We start from the raw sequence: 12,875 nt of genomic DNA on the forward strand, positions 1-12,875 counted from the left end.
CTGTAGCCCAGGTCAGGCGCTTCTGCCGCTGTTTCTGGTTCAAAAGTGGCTTGACCTTTGACCTGGGGAATGCGGCACCTGTAGCCCATTTCCTGCACACGCCTGTGCACAGTGGCTCTGGATGTTTCTACTCCAGACTCAGTCCACTGCTTCCCCCAAGGTCTGGAATCGGCCCTTCTCCACAATCTTCTTCAGGATCCGGTCACCTCTTCTCGTTGTGTAGCGTTTTCTGCCACACTTTTTCCTTCCTACTGACTTCCCACTGAGGTGCCTTGATATAACACTCTGCAAACAGCCGATTCGTTCAGAAATGTCTTTCTGTTTCTCACCCTCTTGCTTGAGGATGTCAGTGATGGCCTTCTGGACAGCAGTCAGGTCAGCAATCTGACCCATGATTGCGGTTTTGAGTAATGAACCAGGCTGGGAGTTTTTAAAGGCCTCAGGAATCTTTTTCAGGTGTTTAGAGTTACTTTGTTGATTCAGATGATTATTTTTATTGCTCGTTCAGAGAACCTTTTCATAATATTCTAATTTTTTGAGACAGGGATTTTGGGTTTTCATGAGCTGTTTGCCAAAATCATCAAAATTAAAACAATAAAAGACCTGAAATATTTCAGTTGGTGTGCAATGAATCTAAAATATATGACAATTTAATTTTTATCATGACATTATGGAAAATAATGAACTTTATCACAATATTCTAATTTTATGACCAGCACCTGTATATAATTTTTAGAAACATAAATCAGACATTCTAATTATTATACATTATAATCAAAAAGTCTCATCCTCTGAGACTTTTTGTTGGCAGTATTGAAGTACGTTGCTAGAATACATTTTGTTCTCTGCTTTATCCACCTGGGTGAACAATTGTTGACTTTTTTATCTCAGCTGATATTCTCCTTTAGGATGAAACCACAGCTGGACAATGCCAGACCAGATGTAGCTTCTATGGAGAGAAAAAAACTTAGAGAAAACTTAAACAGTTGAAATAAGAGAAAATAATACAAACTGAAGAAGAGTAGAAGAAGAAAGAAGTAGCAGAGTGAGGAAAAGTGGTAAGTTTTCCTCCAGCAGCCTAGTGGCATAACTAAAGAGACACCTCAGCCTCTTTAGTTACTGAGGCTAGAATGAGGCTTGAGAGAGGTCAAAGGTCAGATCTAAATCTGATAGAGAAAATGTGACTGGACTTGTTAACAGGTGATCCACCCCAACCCGACAGAGCTGCAAGAGTTTAACAGGAAGAATGGAGGAAAATTGCAGCGCCCAGAAGACTGACAGCCATTGACTCACTGCTGGGACTGGAGTCAAAGGTGCATCTGTTAAATTGACTTGAACAGATATGTAAATATGTATGTTACATATTTATATTTGTCATTATTTTTTGTAAAAAAAAATCCTTTTGAATTTGACATTAATATGTTTGTTTTTTTTTTGTTTTGTTTTTTTGTCTTTTTTGGTCAAAAAAGTCAAGTTTTGTTTATCATAATTGATTTGTAAAAAGTAATAAAAGGGTAGAACAGTTTGGGGGGGTGAATACTTTTCATAGACACTGATGGTATGGAGCATTTTATAATAGCTTCTGTGTAAAATGAGGTGTGTAAGCAGTGTGACTATAAGTGACCAGATGTCAGTTAGGAACTTGAACAGGCTGTGCAGTCGAACCATCAGAAAGCAGAAGTCTCGGTTCCCAGCTGAGAGTGGGCTCCTCTCTTCCCCCGACGTGGGGCGGCGGGGCGTGGACTCCGTGTCCCACAGACATCCGCAGCCAAAGATTGCAAAACCTTCGACTGGAAGCGAAGATCAACGCAGAAAAACACCCGCAGCTTTTCCATCTAAACAGAAGACAAGAAAAAGGCGACCGGGGCGAAGTCCAATTCTGTGATCATGGCAGGTAAAAAGGAGAATTCGCGCTTGCTACAGATACCAGTGAGGGAAACTTTTTGTTTTGTTTGGAGAAACTGAGACGCTTAGTTTCCGCTGTTTTCCAGAGATTGTGCTCTGTCGCTGTTGTTATGAACTGCTTCTTGTTTCAGATAACGGTTCATGCTGGATGATAATGGACTAATCAGGCCGTCATAAGACCCTCTACTGTTAATACAATACAATTACTACGTCTGTAACGATGTATTATGTTGAAATATTACGTGACTGACCAGAAAAGTACATGGCTGTCAAGTTGTATTTTTACATCAGTTTACCAATATAAAAAATGTATAATTTTCTTTCTACCTCTTAGATGTATATGACCTTTTTTTGGTCTTTCACATAAAATTCCAATAAAATAGATTTGTGCCTGTGGTTGTAATGTGACAAAATATGGAATAGGGTTATGAATACTTTTGTTAGACTGTACCTGTATCATCTGCATTTGTTTTGTAACAGATTATCAGTTTTACTATACTATTGCTACATCAGTAGAAATATCAGTTCCATGGCCACAGTTGGATAAAATCCAGCTGTGGCCCTCCTGCTTCAGCTCAGTGAACTCCAGCTACTGTGATAGGATGCCAATTGTGAATTAAATTTAACTGCTAAATAATCCTGTCAACTGTTTTTGTTGTGGAAGTGGAAGCAGTTGGGAACAACAGCAGCCCAGCCATGTAAAATCACAGATTATTGTGTAGAGGTCACCAGCTTTTTGCAGTCAGTAACTTCAGTCCTCCAAACGTCATATGGCCTTTAGATTGGAGAAAAGCAGAGAGCCTCATGCAGCGGGTTTCATTGGCCAGGCTGCTGCATTTCAGCCTTGCATAACCAAGGCAATGCACAGTCTCAAATGTAAATTCAAAAATACTTTAGTGATTCCAAATGGAAATTTGATGTAAAGTATATAATCACCAGAATCCATAGCAGTAGAGACATGTTCTTTGAAATGTTGCATCATGCCTCTTGTCTGCTAATCCAGTCAACAAGCCTGGAGTTTGGCAATTATCATGAAATCACCTCTTGCATGACTGAAATTGTGTTAAGGATAAAGTTTGATGGAGGGATGATCCTGCTAGTTTGTTTTTTTTCCAGGAATTGCGATCAGCCGCTTGCTTGTATTAGGAACAGATCTAAACATTTCTGCATACCAATACAGTTTTAAAACAACATTATACTCCCAAATTTTGGGGCCCAGTTGGAGGTGACCCCTTCCTTATACTAGCACACAAAGCAGGGCCAGTATATGAATGAGTGAGTTTGAGGTTTGAGAAAACTGACTGACCTGTGCAGAGTCCTGACCTAAGAGACAGGGCTTTCTTATGGAACATCAGAGTGGCACCTTATAAATACACTTCAAGGTTCTGTGGTGACACAGAGGTGAAGCACCGCCCATGTATGGACGCCTTAGTCCTCGATGCAGCGGTCACAGGTTTGAGTCCCAAACTGATGACCTGTGTGCATATCTTCGGCCTCATTACCCATTTCTCTGTCTGACCACTCTCAAAATAGATCCACTAAAGCCAATTAAAAAAAAGAAATACACTTCAAGAAGAATATATATATATATATATATATTTTTTTTTTTTTTTTTTTTTTACAAACTAAGCCTTTCCAAAAGAGCTGAAGTTGTTACAGAAGAAATTATTACACTAACATCTCATGAAACCTTATGGAATAAAAATAGAATGAAACTCAAGTTGCGGAGGTAGACGAGCAGAAACTTTTGACAGCGTAGAGTGCTGTGTGTGTTGCTGCCTTTGTGTCCAAGAGCTTCTCCAGAAATATATTTTCATCTCAATGAAACATTTTTCAACCTGGATGAAAAAATGACACCCATTTTGAAGTGACATCACAACTGCATGTTATGACATCTTATTTGTCTTGTTAATGGTTCGATCAATATTTGTTCTATGGTGGTGTTAAACTAACTAAGCTGAAATTAATCATATCAATTTCCACAATATGCACAGTGAAAGTATCAAACATTGCAATTAAGGCTGTTGACTAAACGTGGCAGTGTTAGTTTCAGATGAGACAGTAGCTGTGGAGCAAGGGGCCAACCCAGCCCAGAGCCCGCTGGTTGCCGTCACGTTTCAGAGGAATGCCAAAAGGAAGGAGAAATATCTGGAAGCTGAGCCTAAAGTTCTTGGGGTATGCTGTGTGAGGGTCTATGTATGTTTAAGTCTTTGCTTTTCAACTATTTTCCAGCCTTAATTGAACTACTTTTTCTTTGTTCCACAGATAACTCAAATCTGCTTCAGTGTGTATATGATCATCAGTCTCAGTTTGTTTAGGGCTAAAGGTCTGAGTTCTTCTGGATCAGATATTCCTTTACTCGTCTTTTCCCTGCTGGTAAGTGCCCAGTAGAATCAAACTGGAGGTTCACCTGAAGCCTCTACTGTTCTTTACTGATGCACATGCAGCCACACACTTCCATTGGAGAAACCTCACACATCCAGACATGACAGCTGCAGAAAAACTGTTTATTACTCTGATGTTTATAAGTACGAGTTGGACAGACGGTGCTTTCATCCAAAGTTATTCAATTCTAAAATAATGCATGATAATAGTTTTCATCCTTTCAGATGGAAACCAGTCATCTTGGACATAATCTCACTCAGATACTAGCACAAGGTGTTTATTGGCAATGGTACAGTGGATACAGTGCCTTACAGTAGTAGTCATATAGTCATATGACCCAGAGATATAGGGAATATGGGGCGAAAGTTCTAGAGACCAAAATAAATGATTTGGCCTACATGCCAAACTAACACTGCACGTTTCCATGGGGATGTTGTTACTGAGCAAGGACATGGAAGCAGGTCAGGGTTTAAAGGGGGCATTATATAAAATATACTTTTCTGTCCTTTATATCATGTTATAATGTTATTCCCTCATCAAAACACAGATGGAGTGTTGCTTTGGTTCATCCTGCATGTTTGTGGAGTCCTTGAATATCCCATGGCAACCATTCGGGGGTGCCTAAACACTTGCTCTCACAAAGCGCCACCTATTTCCACAAAACTCCCCCTCTAGTATGTACTAGAGGCAGCAACAATTAGCAAACACCTGGTGCCGACTATAAGCGCTGTTTAGTTACGTACTTATATACTTTAATGTGGGATGCACCTTGGAGGGTTTTTTTTAGTTCTCCCAAAACTCCAGAAAAATTAGCTCTCAGTTTGAAATTCAAAAATTTTAAACAAGTATATTTAACAAGAAATATAATTTTGACAGTACATTGAGCAAAAACGTCAAAGTGAATGTTCTGATTTCCTCAACCAGTGGATGATAGTGCCCAACTACACTGAGAATAATGAACACTTTTCCCAACAATAATGCTTCCATCACCCCAAGCATGCAATATTTTGCTGTGTTCCTCTGCTTAATGCTATGATGATGGGTTAACTAGAAAAATGTTAAATTTATCTATGATCATGATTCGTCATTGCAGGTAATTGTAGCTGGGAGTGTAGCTGTTGCAGCAAAGAACCTACATCTGCCAACAGTAAGTCATTGCTGAACAAATGCAGCGTAGCTTGATGTTCTTCTTCTTGTCACTTTTCATGTCATTAACTTCACCAGTTACACTTGTCAAAATCCTCAAAGTTTCACCTTTAACATTCCTTCCTCCTGCTATTACATTTTTAACAATTTCCCTCCTTAAAGCAGAGCTGAAATTTCATCATGTTTACATAATACCTGTTATTAAATAATCATCCAAACTCTATGACTGTTTGCTGGTCTGGATCCGATGGTCGTCCATGTTTTGGAGGAATAATAAATGAATTCCCATTCCTGATTTTACCAAAACAATTTCTTTTGGCCAAATGCCAGAATAACTAGAGTCCTTTTAGACATTTCCTTTTTGACTTCTGGAACTTACATACATTAAGATGTCTTTAAAATAGTTTGTTATGATGATGATGTTTTGGTTCTGTAATGCTTAGCAGGCTAATTTACAGCTTTAAGTCCAATTAGGGCACACCTGGGAATGTAGTTTAAGGCACAGTATTTGCTAAAAGGTATTAGTAATTTCTACATAGGTTACAATTTATTGTAACCACCTCTCATGGCAATCTTGCTCCTGCACTTTTTTAGCTTGACAAATTTAGTTTTTGTTATTGTTAAATTTTAATTTGACATTTCAGATTGCTTCACTTTGTATACAATTTACATCCCTCTTCAGATCTTTGTCTTTTGAAACAAAGAAGGAAAGTCAACTAAAGATTTTTCAAATAGCAGAAGTAATTTTTCTTTTCTGTGTGTTGCAACACAAAACTAGATTTGTGTTCTGTAAATGTTTTACATGTTACATTCAGCAAAAGCATAAAAAGCCAGATTACACTTTGAAAATACTGTCAGGAGCAAAAACCTTATCCTGTTCTGGTGGGTAATTGGACTAAAATGGACTAAAAAAAAAGGAAGCTTCTGAGGCTGAGAGGAAGATCTCAAATATTAAAGGATATCTGAAAAGTTTGACACAAGTTTAACAGTTAATGCAATCCACCAAATTGTAAGTATTTAAACTTCCGTACTCTAAGAAAATTTGTATTGTGTCTTATTTTTCTGTTATTCAGTAAATGAAACAAATTTAGATGAACTGGCCTCAGAACAGGAAAGGTCAGATTTACATATGAAAATATCAACAAATGAACAATAAGATGCCAAGCTGTACAAGCTGTTGTTTGTCTTTGAACACAGAAAAAGTGTTTCTTGACACTAATAGAGCATCTATTAAAAAGACTCTGCAGTCATCTTCCTTTATTTGGCAGTACTGGTACTGGTAATCTTGTGCAACCAGAGATGATCGGAACAGGATGCAAAACTGCTGCAAATCAGAGTACTGTGAAAAACCCACTAACTGACACCAGCAGTTTCCAGCAACCAGCTGCTGAGGAGAAACAGAAGTGAAACTTATGGTGACACTGACTCTTGTTATATGATGGCTTTACTGTGAGAGGTTCATTCTTTTTTGCTGTTTAATATGTGAATGTGTTCAAAGCAATCTATATTTATGTATAAAACCTTTCTTTTGTGACAGCTCACGGCCTGTTTGGTGATGCAGATCTTGGCATGTGTTGCCTCTTTCTTGAACATGATCTTCACCATAATACTGCTGGGAGTCCCGTCCACCAACTGCTGGTTTAATTCTTTTGAGAGAAACACCGTCAACAGTACATATAATTACAACACAATCTGTCAGCAGGTTGAGGTAAAGGCTGAATAATATTCCTAAAAACCACACCCTCAAGTTCATATGAGAAGTAAAGTCCAGTTTTAGGAATTGAAGAATGAATGTTGGATGTTAACTGATATTGTGTAACATATGAAAGGAGTTGATGTCTGAGTTCAGGAGTTTAGCTGTAGTTCATGCTGACTCATTCTATCCACTTTCAGAGCATCCATTCCCATTTCTTTGCTGGAGGGATTCTAATCCAGGCCTGTCTGCTGGCCATCTCTGCCACCCTGGCTGCCTACTGCTGCAAGGTGGTCAACTGTTGTGGAGCAGCCAGCAAAATGGTGAGTTCACAAACCAACTGACTTAGTAAACCAATAATGAAGATTCCCAAGGTAGATTGTTTATGCTCAGTGTTACTATTTGTTTTTCAGGAGGAAAGATAAGAAAAAAACAAATCCCCATTAAAATGTCAGGTTAGAAAAACTGAGGGCATAATTAGTCATTTCAGGGCTATTTATTTCTCCTGTGATATTTGTTCTGTACATTCCAACTGAAAACTGATATTTGATTACTTATATTTTTTGTAAATATTAAGAGAATAAAAAGCTGTAGTGTACACATTTTCAGCATTCAGTGGTTTTTGTAGGAGCATCCATCGGACTGGTCCATTTCATATTCTGGTCCAGTCACTTTGGTAATTGTTGATCAAAGAATAACAAATAAACTGCTTCACCAACTGCTTTTTTCAACAAGCAAAACACAAATATATAATTAACATGCATTGCCATATTCAGAGGGCCTTTCAACACTTTTTGTCCTGATTTTGTTGAACATTTGAATACTGGAAATATAATGAAATGTTTCTCCTCTAAAACAACACTCATGCTGCACATCCACATTTCCTGGAAGACTTGTAGTATCTTTCATAAATATTCATAATCTTTGACTTTTTCTTTCCTATTTTATTACATTACCAAACTTAAATGGATTATTTTGTGTCAGAGCAACAGTGTACTCCAATGCACTCCAACATTGTTAAAGGAAAATGACTGCATGGTTTTGAAATTTTACTACAAATAAAAATCTAAAAATTGTTTGGCTTTAAATTCATTTCGATTTATATACTGCTGACTCAGCCCCCTTTATTAAAATAAAAATTCAATGCAACCAATTCACTTCAGAAGTGACGTAATTGGAGATAAGAGTGTCTGCCTGAGGGTCACTTTAATTTCAATATAGTCACAGGAAAAGATAGGAAGCCCTCTCACACATATTAATGTCTAATCCTGTTTATTTACTGCTGGAAAATGAAGTGTTTTAACAGATATAATCAAAAATGTGATTTTTAGCTGAAGGCAAAAATCTGGAACACCGTAGCCATGTGTTCCAGAGTTGAAGCTGGTTTACCCCGGTTAGCTGAACACACAGCTCAGGCAGAGGGTTGTGAGTTAAAGCTGGTTTGGTTTATCAAACAGAATGTAAACCTTCAAACATCTCAGGTTCAGGAAAACAATTGACAAACATTCCACTGTATTAAACAAAATACATATTCATTCATCCCACTAATTATTTTTTCTCAAAAAATAATTGAAATTACAATTATTTACTGCTCTGTCTAACATAAAATCTAATATTCTAAGTATTCAATGTATTTTCTAGTTAAACCTAAATGTAGATATGTTCTAGATGTATAAAAACATCTTAAAGGTATTGTATGTTAGTTTTCAGAAATAAAAACAAAATTAAGCTAACAATATTATTATAAGACTCAAATGTTCTTTTTTCTTTTTGCCTCCGCAGCCAGTGATCACGATCCAATCACCAGCCGACCAGCAGAAAGAAGGATGACCAGACTATGTGCAGCTGCAGATTTAAAGCTCAACTAATCCTTATTTTATGCCAACTATAGTTCTAATTATTTTGCTTAAAGTCAAACCACTAATGCACTCCTAAAACATATAAATATCGAACTTATAGTTTTTACCCCACATATAACTTTACCTTTTTTGCTCTCCATTTTCAGTCTTTTAGAAAGTCTACACACAGTGCATAACATTTGAACACTGAAGATGTTTTGAAATGGCCTGATGGAATGCAGCTTGCGCTAAGTGCAGGAAATATTCCTTTGTAAGATGGATGTAAACAGGTCTGCATTCAGTCAGATTGATCTTGATCAGATGCCCGAGCCACCTCAACTGGCTCCTCTCGACGTGGAGGAGCAGTGGCTATGCTCTGAGTCCCTCCCGGATGACCGAGCTTCTCACCCCATCTCTAAGGGAGAGCCCATTTCCTCCGCAGGAAAATTTTGTTTAAATTTCTGTTAAACACAGTCAGCTGAAAGAATAATGAGTCTCTATGCATACACAGTTCCCAATAACTCTTGTAACTTTTTTTCATTCACCTCGTCTCATTTACCATTCTAACCTGAGGTTTGTATCAATATAAATAAATGTCATGTTTATTTTGGGCCTGTAATGCCCAAAATAACATGGACATTACAGGCCCATGCACAGAATGCCCTGGCATCCTGTGCAGGGTGTGCCCAGTAAAAGATGAAAACTATGTATTATAAACAAACATTGATATTGCAAATGAACTTTTGATCTGATACTTGAAATGTGAAACAGTGAATATCTGAGTATCCATCCATCCATCCATCCAACATGCTAATCCCTGGCTGTTTTTGACTGGAAGCGGTGCGTTTCTTCAGACAGCCACTGTAACACTGGGACGAGTGCTACAGTGTAGCACTGTCTCATATTGTCACAACATGGTGATAGTTTAACAAATATTTTAAAAACTTATTTTACAATAAAAGTTATATACATACATTTAAATAGAGAAGCAGACAAAATAAAGAAAATGTTCAATTATTCTTTTCAGGTCCCGAAAACAACAAAAACACAAAAAAAGACATGTTTCACATTAGCTATAGAAAACATGTTCAACAGCAGAGCTTTATAGAACACATCCTGTTGAAATGAAGCAATAAAATTATTTCCTTAATCTTTTATGTGGGAAAATTTAATGATTGTTCATAATACAAAGCTAAGAAAGAATTAAAAACCTCATGATGAGACAGTAAAATTTATATACACTCTTCAGCACTAATGGCAGGCGTTCACTCTTATAGTCTCTACTGCAGCCTCCTTTTCTTCACATCTGCAGTTCATCTGCCCAGTGGCTCTGTAGGAGCAACAAACACCAGTTAGTGAGCAAACACACAGCCTTTAGGGGTTTCACTGAAGTACCAATCTGACCTGTGATGTGGAGGAAATGACCTCCTCCAGGTCTCCGAGGCAGCCGTGTTTATGGCGAATGAGGCTCCCCCACAGCACCAAGCCATGGCAGGAAGGACACTGTCCCTCTACAGGCAGGAGGTGGGACGGCTCGGACCTCAGAAAATATTTGGCCAGGCAAACTACATGACTGACCATCCCACAGGAAGGAAGGAAACAGCTTAGCTTCTCTGACGCCTGAGGAGGAGGACAGGATGGAGCAAACCAGCCAGACGTGGATAAATAGCTTATTGAGGACACATTTCTTACCTTTACCATCGCCTTGCAAAGGAAACACACAGACATCACATCTTCATCTTCATCTTCACCTGCAGATGGCAGCGACTGCTTCTGTTTGGCCCTCACGCTGCCGAAGGCGATGGGGATGTGCAGTGGGGGCTGCAGGCCGGGGTCAAAGTCCATCCTATACTCCTGTCTGAGCCAGCGGGCAGTCAGAGGGAGCCTGCTCCATGGCGCCACCCGCAGCATGTTGGAGACGACGCGCCAGTGGAACTGCAGGCTTGTTTCTCTTTTGGAACGTCGGGAGACATGGGAAAGTCGTCTGGAAGAGTGAGGGTGCTGCCACGCCCACTCAAACTGCCAGGAAAAGACAACATGAACTAATCACAAAAATTTTAGTTTTCCACATTTTCTCCACACATGGTCAATATTACACATACAAGTTAAACTATATAACTATATATGAGGATTATGATCCAGGCAATCTCAGTGTTTTTCTGATTTATCCATTTCAAGGTCAGAGACCAGTGTTCCTGTCAATCAGTTAAGCAAGTTTTAACTCACTGTGATCTGAAAGAATGCAAATCAAGAAAAAAACAAATACAAATTCAAACTGAACTATACAGCATGATACAGGATCTGCTCCATTAGGGTTCTCAAGATTGTGCTAATGGACATTTAACCTGTTTGCATAATTTGATCCTGCGTGGATTAGAGATCAGTCCAACACACAATAACTGCATTAAATGACAAAAGTTCATCTTTAGTTTTAACAGATTCCCTGTGCTGACTTAAGGAAGTTGGATAATTATTTTTGAGTCACGCTAAAAATTAAAGGCATGAAGTAAACTTTTTGTACACTTTTAAAAAAATATTTTGTACAAACTTGCACAAAAATTACACATGCATATGTTCAAGACATTGTAATGACCAACAACAACAACAAAAAACCAAGACATCCTATCTACAACCTTTTTGATTAATGTGGCACAGTCACTCAGATTTTTGGAGATTTTGGAGGTGTGGTAGTTTTTGATCATGTGTGGGGAAATATGTACATTTCATATTCAATAATATTCCAAGAATATGATTGAATTTCTAAGTTTGGATAAACATTGTTCATTTTTGTGTTGGAAATAGAGATGCTGTAATATTACAACACTGGATCTTACAGGGTTAGAATGAATGAATGAATGAATGAATGAATGAATGAATGAATGAATGAATGAATGAATGAATGAATGAATGAGACAATTGTTTTAAAGGCTTTTCCAGAATATGTAGGAAAATTTTACAGAACACAGTAGAGTCACTGTGATGATGACATTTGGGAACATATGCTGGACTTGATAGATAATGGATAGATGAACAAGCTGGTTTTCTCTGGCATAGTGTAAATTCCTGCAGAGATTGTTGGGTTGTAAAAGATGCAATCGGAGCAACAGTGTGTATCTCCTACACTGGACATCACTAACTGTAATGTGATGCAGACCTGAACTCTGGAACCTGGACTCACCCTCAGGGCAGCTATATCTGAAGGGAATCCATGGATAATGAGTACCATCTCCCTAAGCAACACAGAGGAACAGGTGCATATTAGAGTTATGGTCATTCTTAAATATTACCAACTGTAAACACAATTCAACTGAATAACAGTATGTTTACCAAGGTCCCCTGCCACTGGTTCTCTTGGCACCCCCTCTGTGCCTCCCGGCATTGTGTTGTCCAATCCGCCGCTCAGGGTTGACCGTGAAGCCGATGTAGATACGGCCTTTAAATTTTGGGTTAGTGCAGTAAAGCATGTACACACCGAAGAAGCTCTCCACCTCCACGACCATCATGAAAACCTTAATAACTTCCGTATGAGACGGTGGCAACCGTTAATTGAAATGGCCCATGGCTATAGTTGATGAACGAGTGAAATAATGTTCACAAAGTTAGGGGAAATGTTAAAAGCTAATAACATGTTATGGTAATGTCATAATGTTTTGCTTCTGTATCAGTTCTGTCACTATTAGTTCCTGTTCAGTTCCTGTCAGCCTTTAGTGGACCGTTACGGTGCCTGATCAAATACGTTGGAAATAACCCCCTCTATGTGCAGAAGAAAAAAAATCCCATTATTTTAAAAAAGTATCTAAAGTATACTCTCACGTTGCTGTCAACATACGTAATTAAAATTATTCTTACAACAATCACTAAAAAGAATTTTGTTGTCTTTTGTGTATGGACTCCTATTTCGATGATCA

At 38.3% G+C, this 12,875-nt stretch overlaps 2 protein-coding genes and 1 long non-coding RNA gene across 7 annotated transcripts in view; 2 read left to right on the forward strand and 1 right to left on the reverse strand.

The window, feature by feature from the left end:
• LOC148153861 (uncharacterized) overlaps positions 1-12,875 on the forward strand; it is an 82,039-nt gene that overhangs the window by 15,969 nt on the left and 53,195 nt on the right. The window lies entirely within an intron of this gene.
• Positions 1,447-9,728, forward strand: LOC106918391 (uncharacterized). 2 transcript variants are annotated; one of them, XM_014988100.2, is made up of 7 exons: positions 1,447-1,894; positions 3,959-4,080; positions 4,171-4,281; positions 5,384-5,437; positions 6,974-7,144; positions 7,330-7,452; positions 8,912-9,728. In XM_014988100.2, the coding sequence occupies exons 1-7, from the start codon at positions 1,888-1,890 to the stop codon at positions 8,957-8,959; spliced, it is 636 nt and encodes a 211-aa protein (XP_014843586.2). In that variant the 5' UTR covers positions 1,447-1,887; the 3' UTR covers positions 8,960-9,728. The 2 variants fall into 2 exon arrangements, with proteins under 2 accessions (XP_014843586.2, XP_014843585.2); XM_014988099.2 differs by having other exon boundaries at positions 1,449-1,894; positions 3,953-4,080.
• On the reverse strand, positions 10,106-12,655 carry slx1b (structure-specific endonuclease subunit SLX1B). 4 transcript variants are annotated; one of them, XM_014988098.2, is made up of 5 exons: positions 12,295-12,655; positions 12,146-12,197; positions 10,660-10,986; positions 10,372-10,587; positions 10,106-10,297 (listed from the first exon to the last, which is right to left on the reverse strand). In XM_014988098.2, exons 1-5 carry the CDS (start codon positions 12,468-12,470, stop codon positions 10,268-10,270), a joined length of 801 nt encoding a protein of 266 aa, XP_014843584.2. In that variant the 5' UTR covers positions 12,471-12,655; the 3' UTR covers positions 10,106-10,267. The 4 variants fall into 4 exon arrangements, with proteins under 4 accessions (XP_014843584.2, XP_014843583.2, XP_087871467.1 ...); XM_014988097.2 differs by having other exon boundaries at positions 12,122-12,197; XM_088015341.1 differs by having other exon boundaries at positions 10,372-10,986.

The sequence above is a fragment of the Poecilia mexicana genome, unplaced genomic scaffold, assembly GCF_051168715.1.
Source record: "Poecilia mexicana isolate PSO_F unplaced genomic scaffold, ASM5116871v1 scaffold_18, whole genome shotgun sequence".
NCBI lineage: Eukaryota > Metazoa > Chordata > Actinopteri > Cyprinodontiformes > Poeciliidae > Poecilia > Poecilia mexicana.

Bases quoted from the DNA above. Each gene is read 5' to 3' on its own strand.
- LOC106918391 (XM_014988099.2), top strand. The intron at 4,081-4,170 runs GTATGCTGTGTG...TTTGTTCCACAG, and splicing joins CTGAGCCTAAAGTTCTTGGG to ATAACTCAAATCTGCTTCAG. The intron at 4,282-5,383 runs GTAAGTGCCCAG...TCGTCATTGCAG, and splicing joins TACTCGTCTTTTCCCTGCTG to GTAATTGTAGCTGGGAGTGT.
- slx1b (XM_088015340.1), bottom strand. From the start codon at position 12,470: ATGATGGTCGTGGAGGTGGAGAGCTTCTTCGGTGTGTACATGCTTTAC. The intron at 12,198-12,294 runs GTAAACATACTG...TGTGTTGCTTAG, and splicing joins ACCAGTGGCAGGGGACCTTG to GGAGATGGTACTCATTATCC. The intron at 10,987-12,121 runs GTCTGCATCACA...TTTTCCTGGCAG, and splicing joins GTCCAGGTTCCAGAGTTCAG to TTTGAGTGGGCGTGGCAGCA.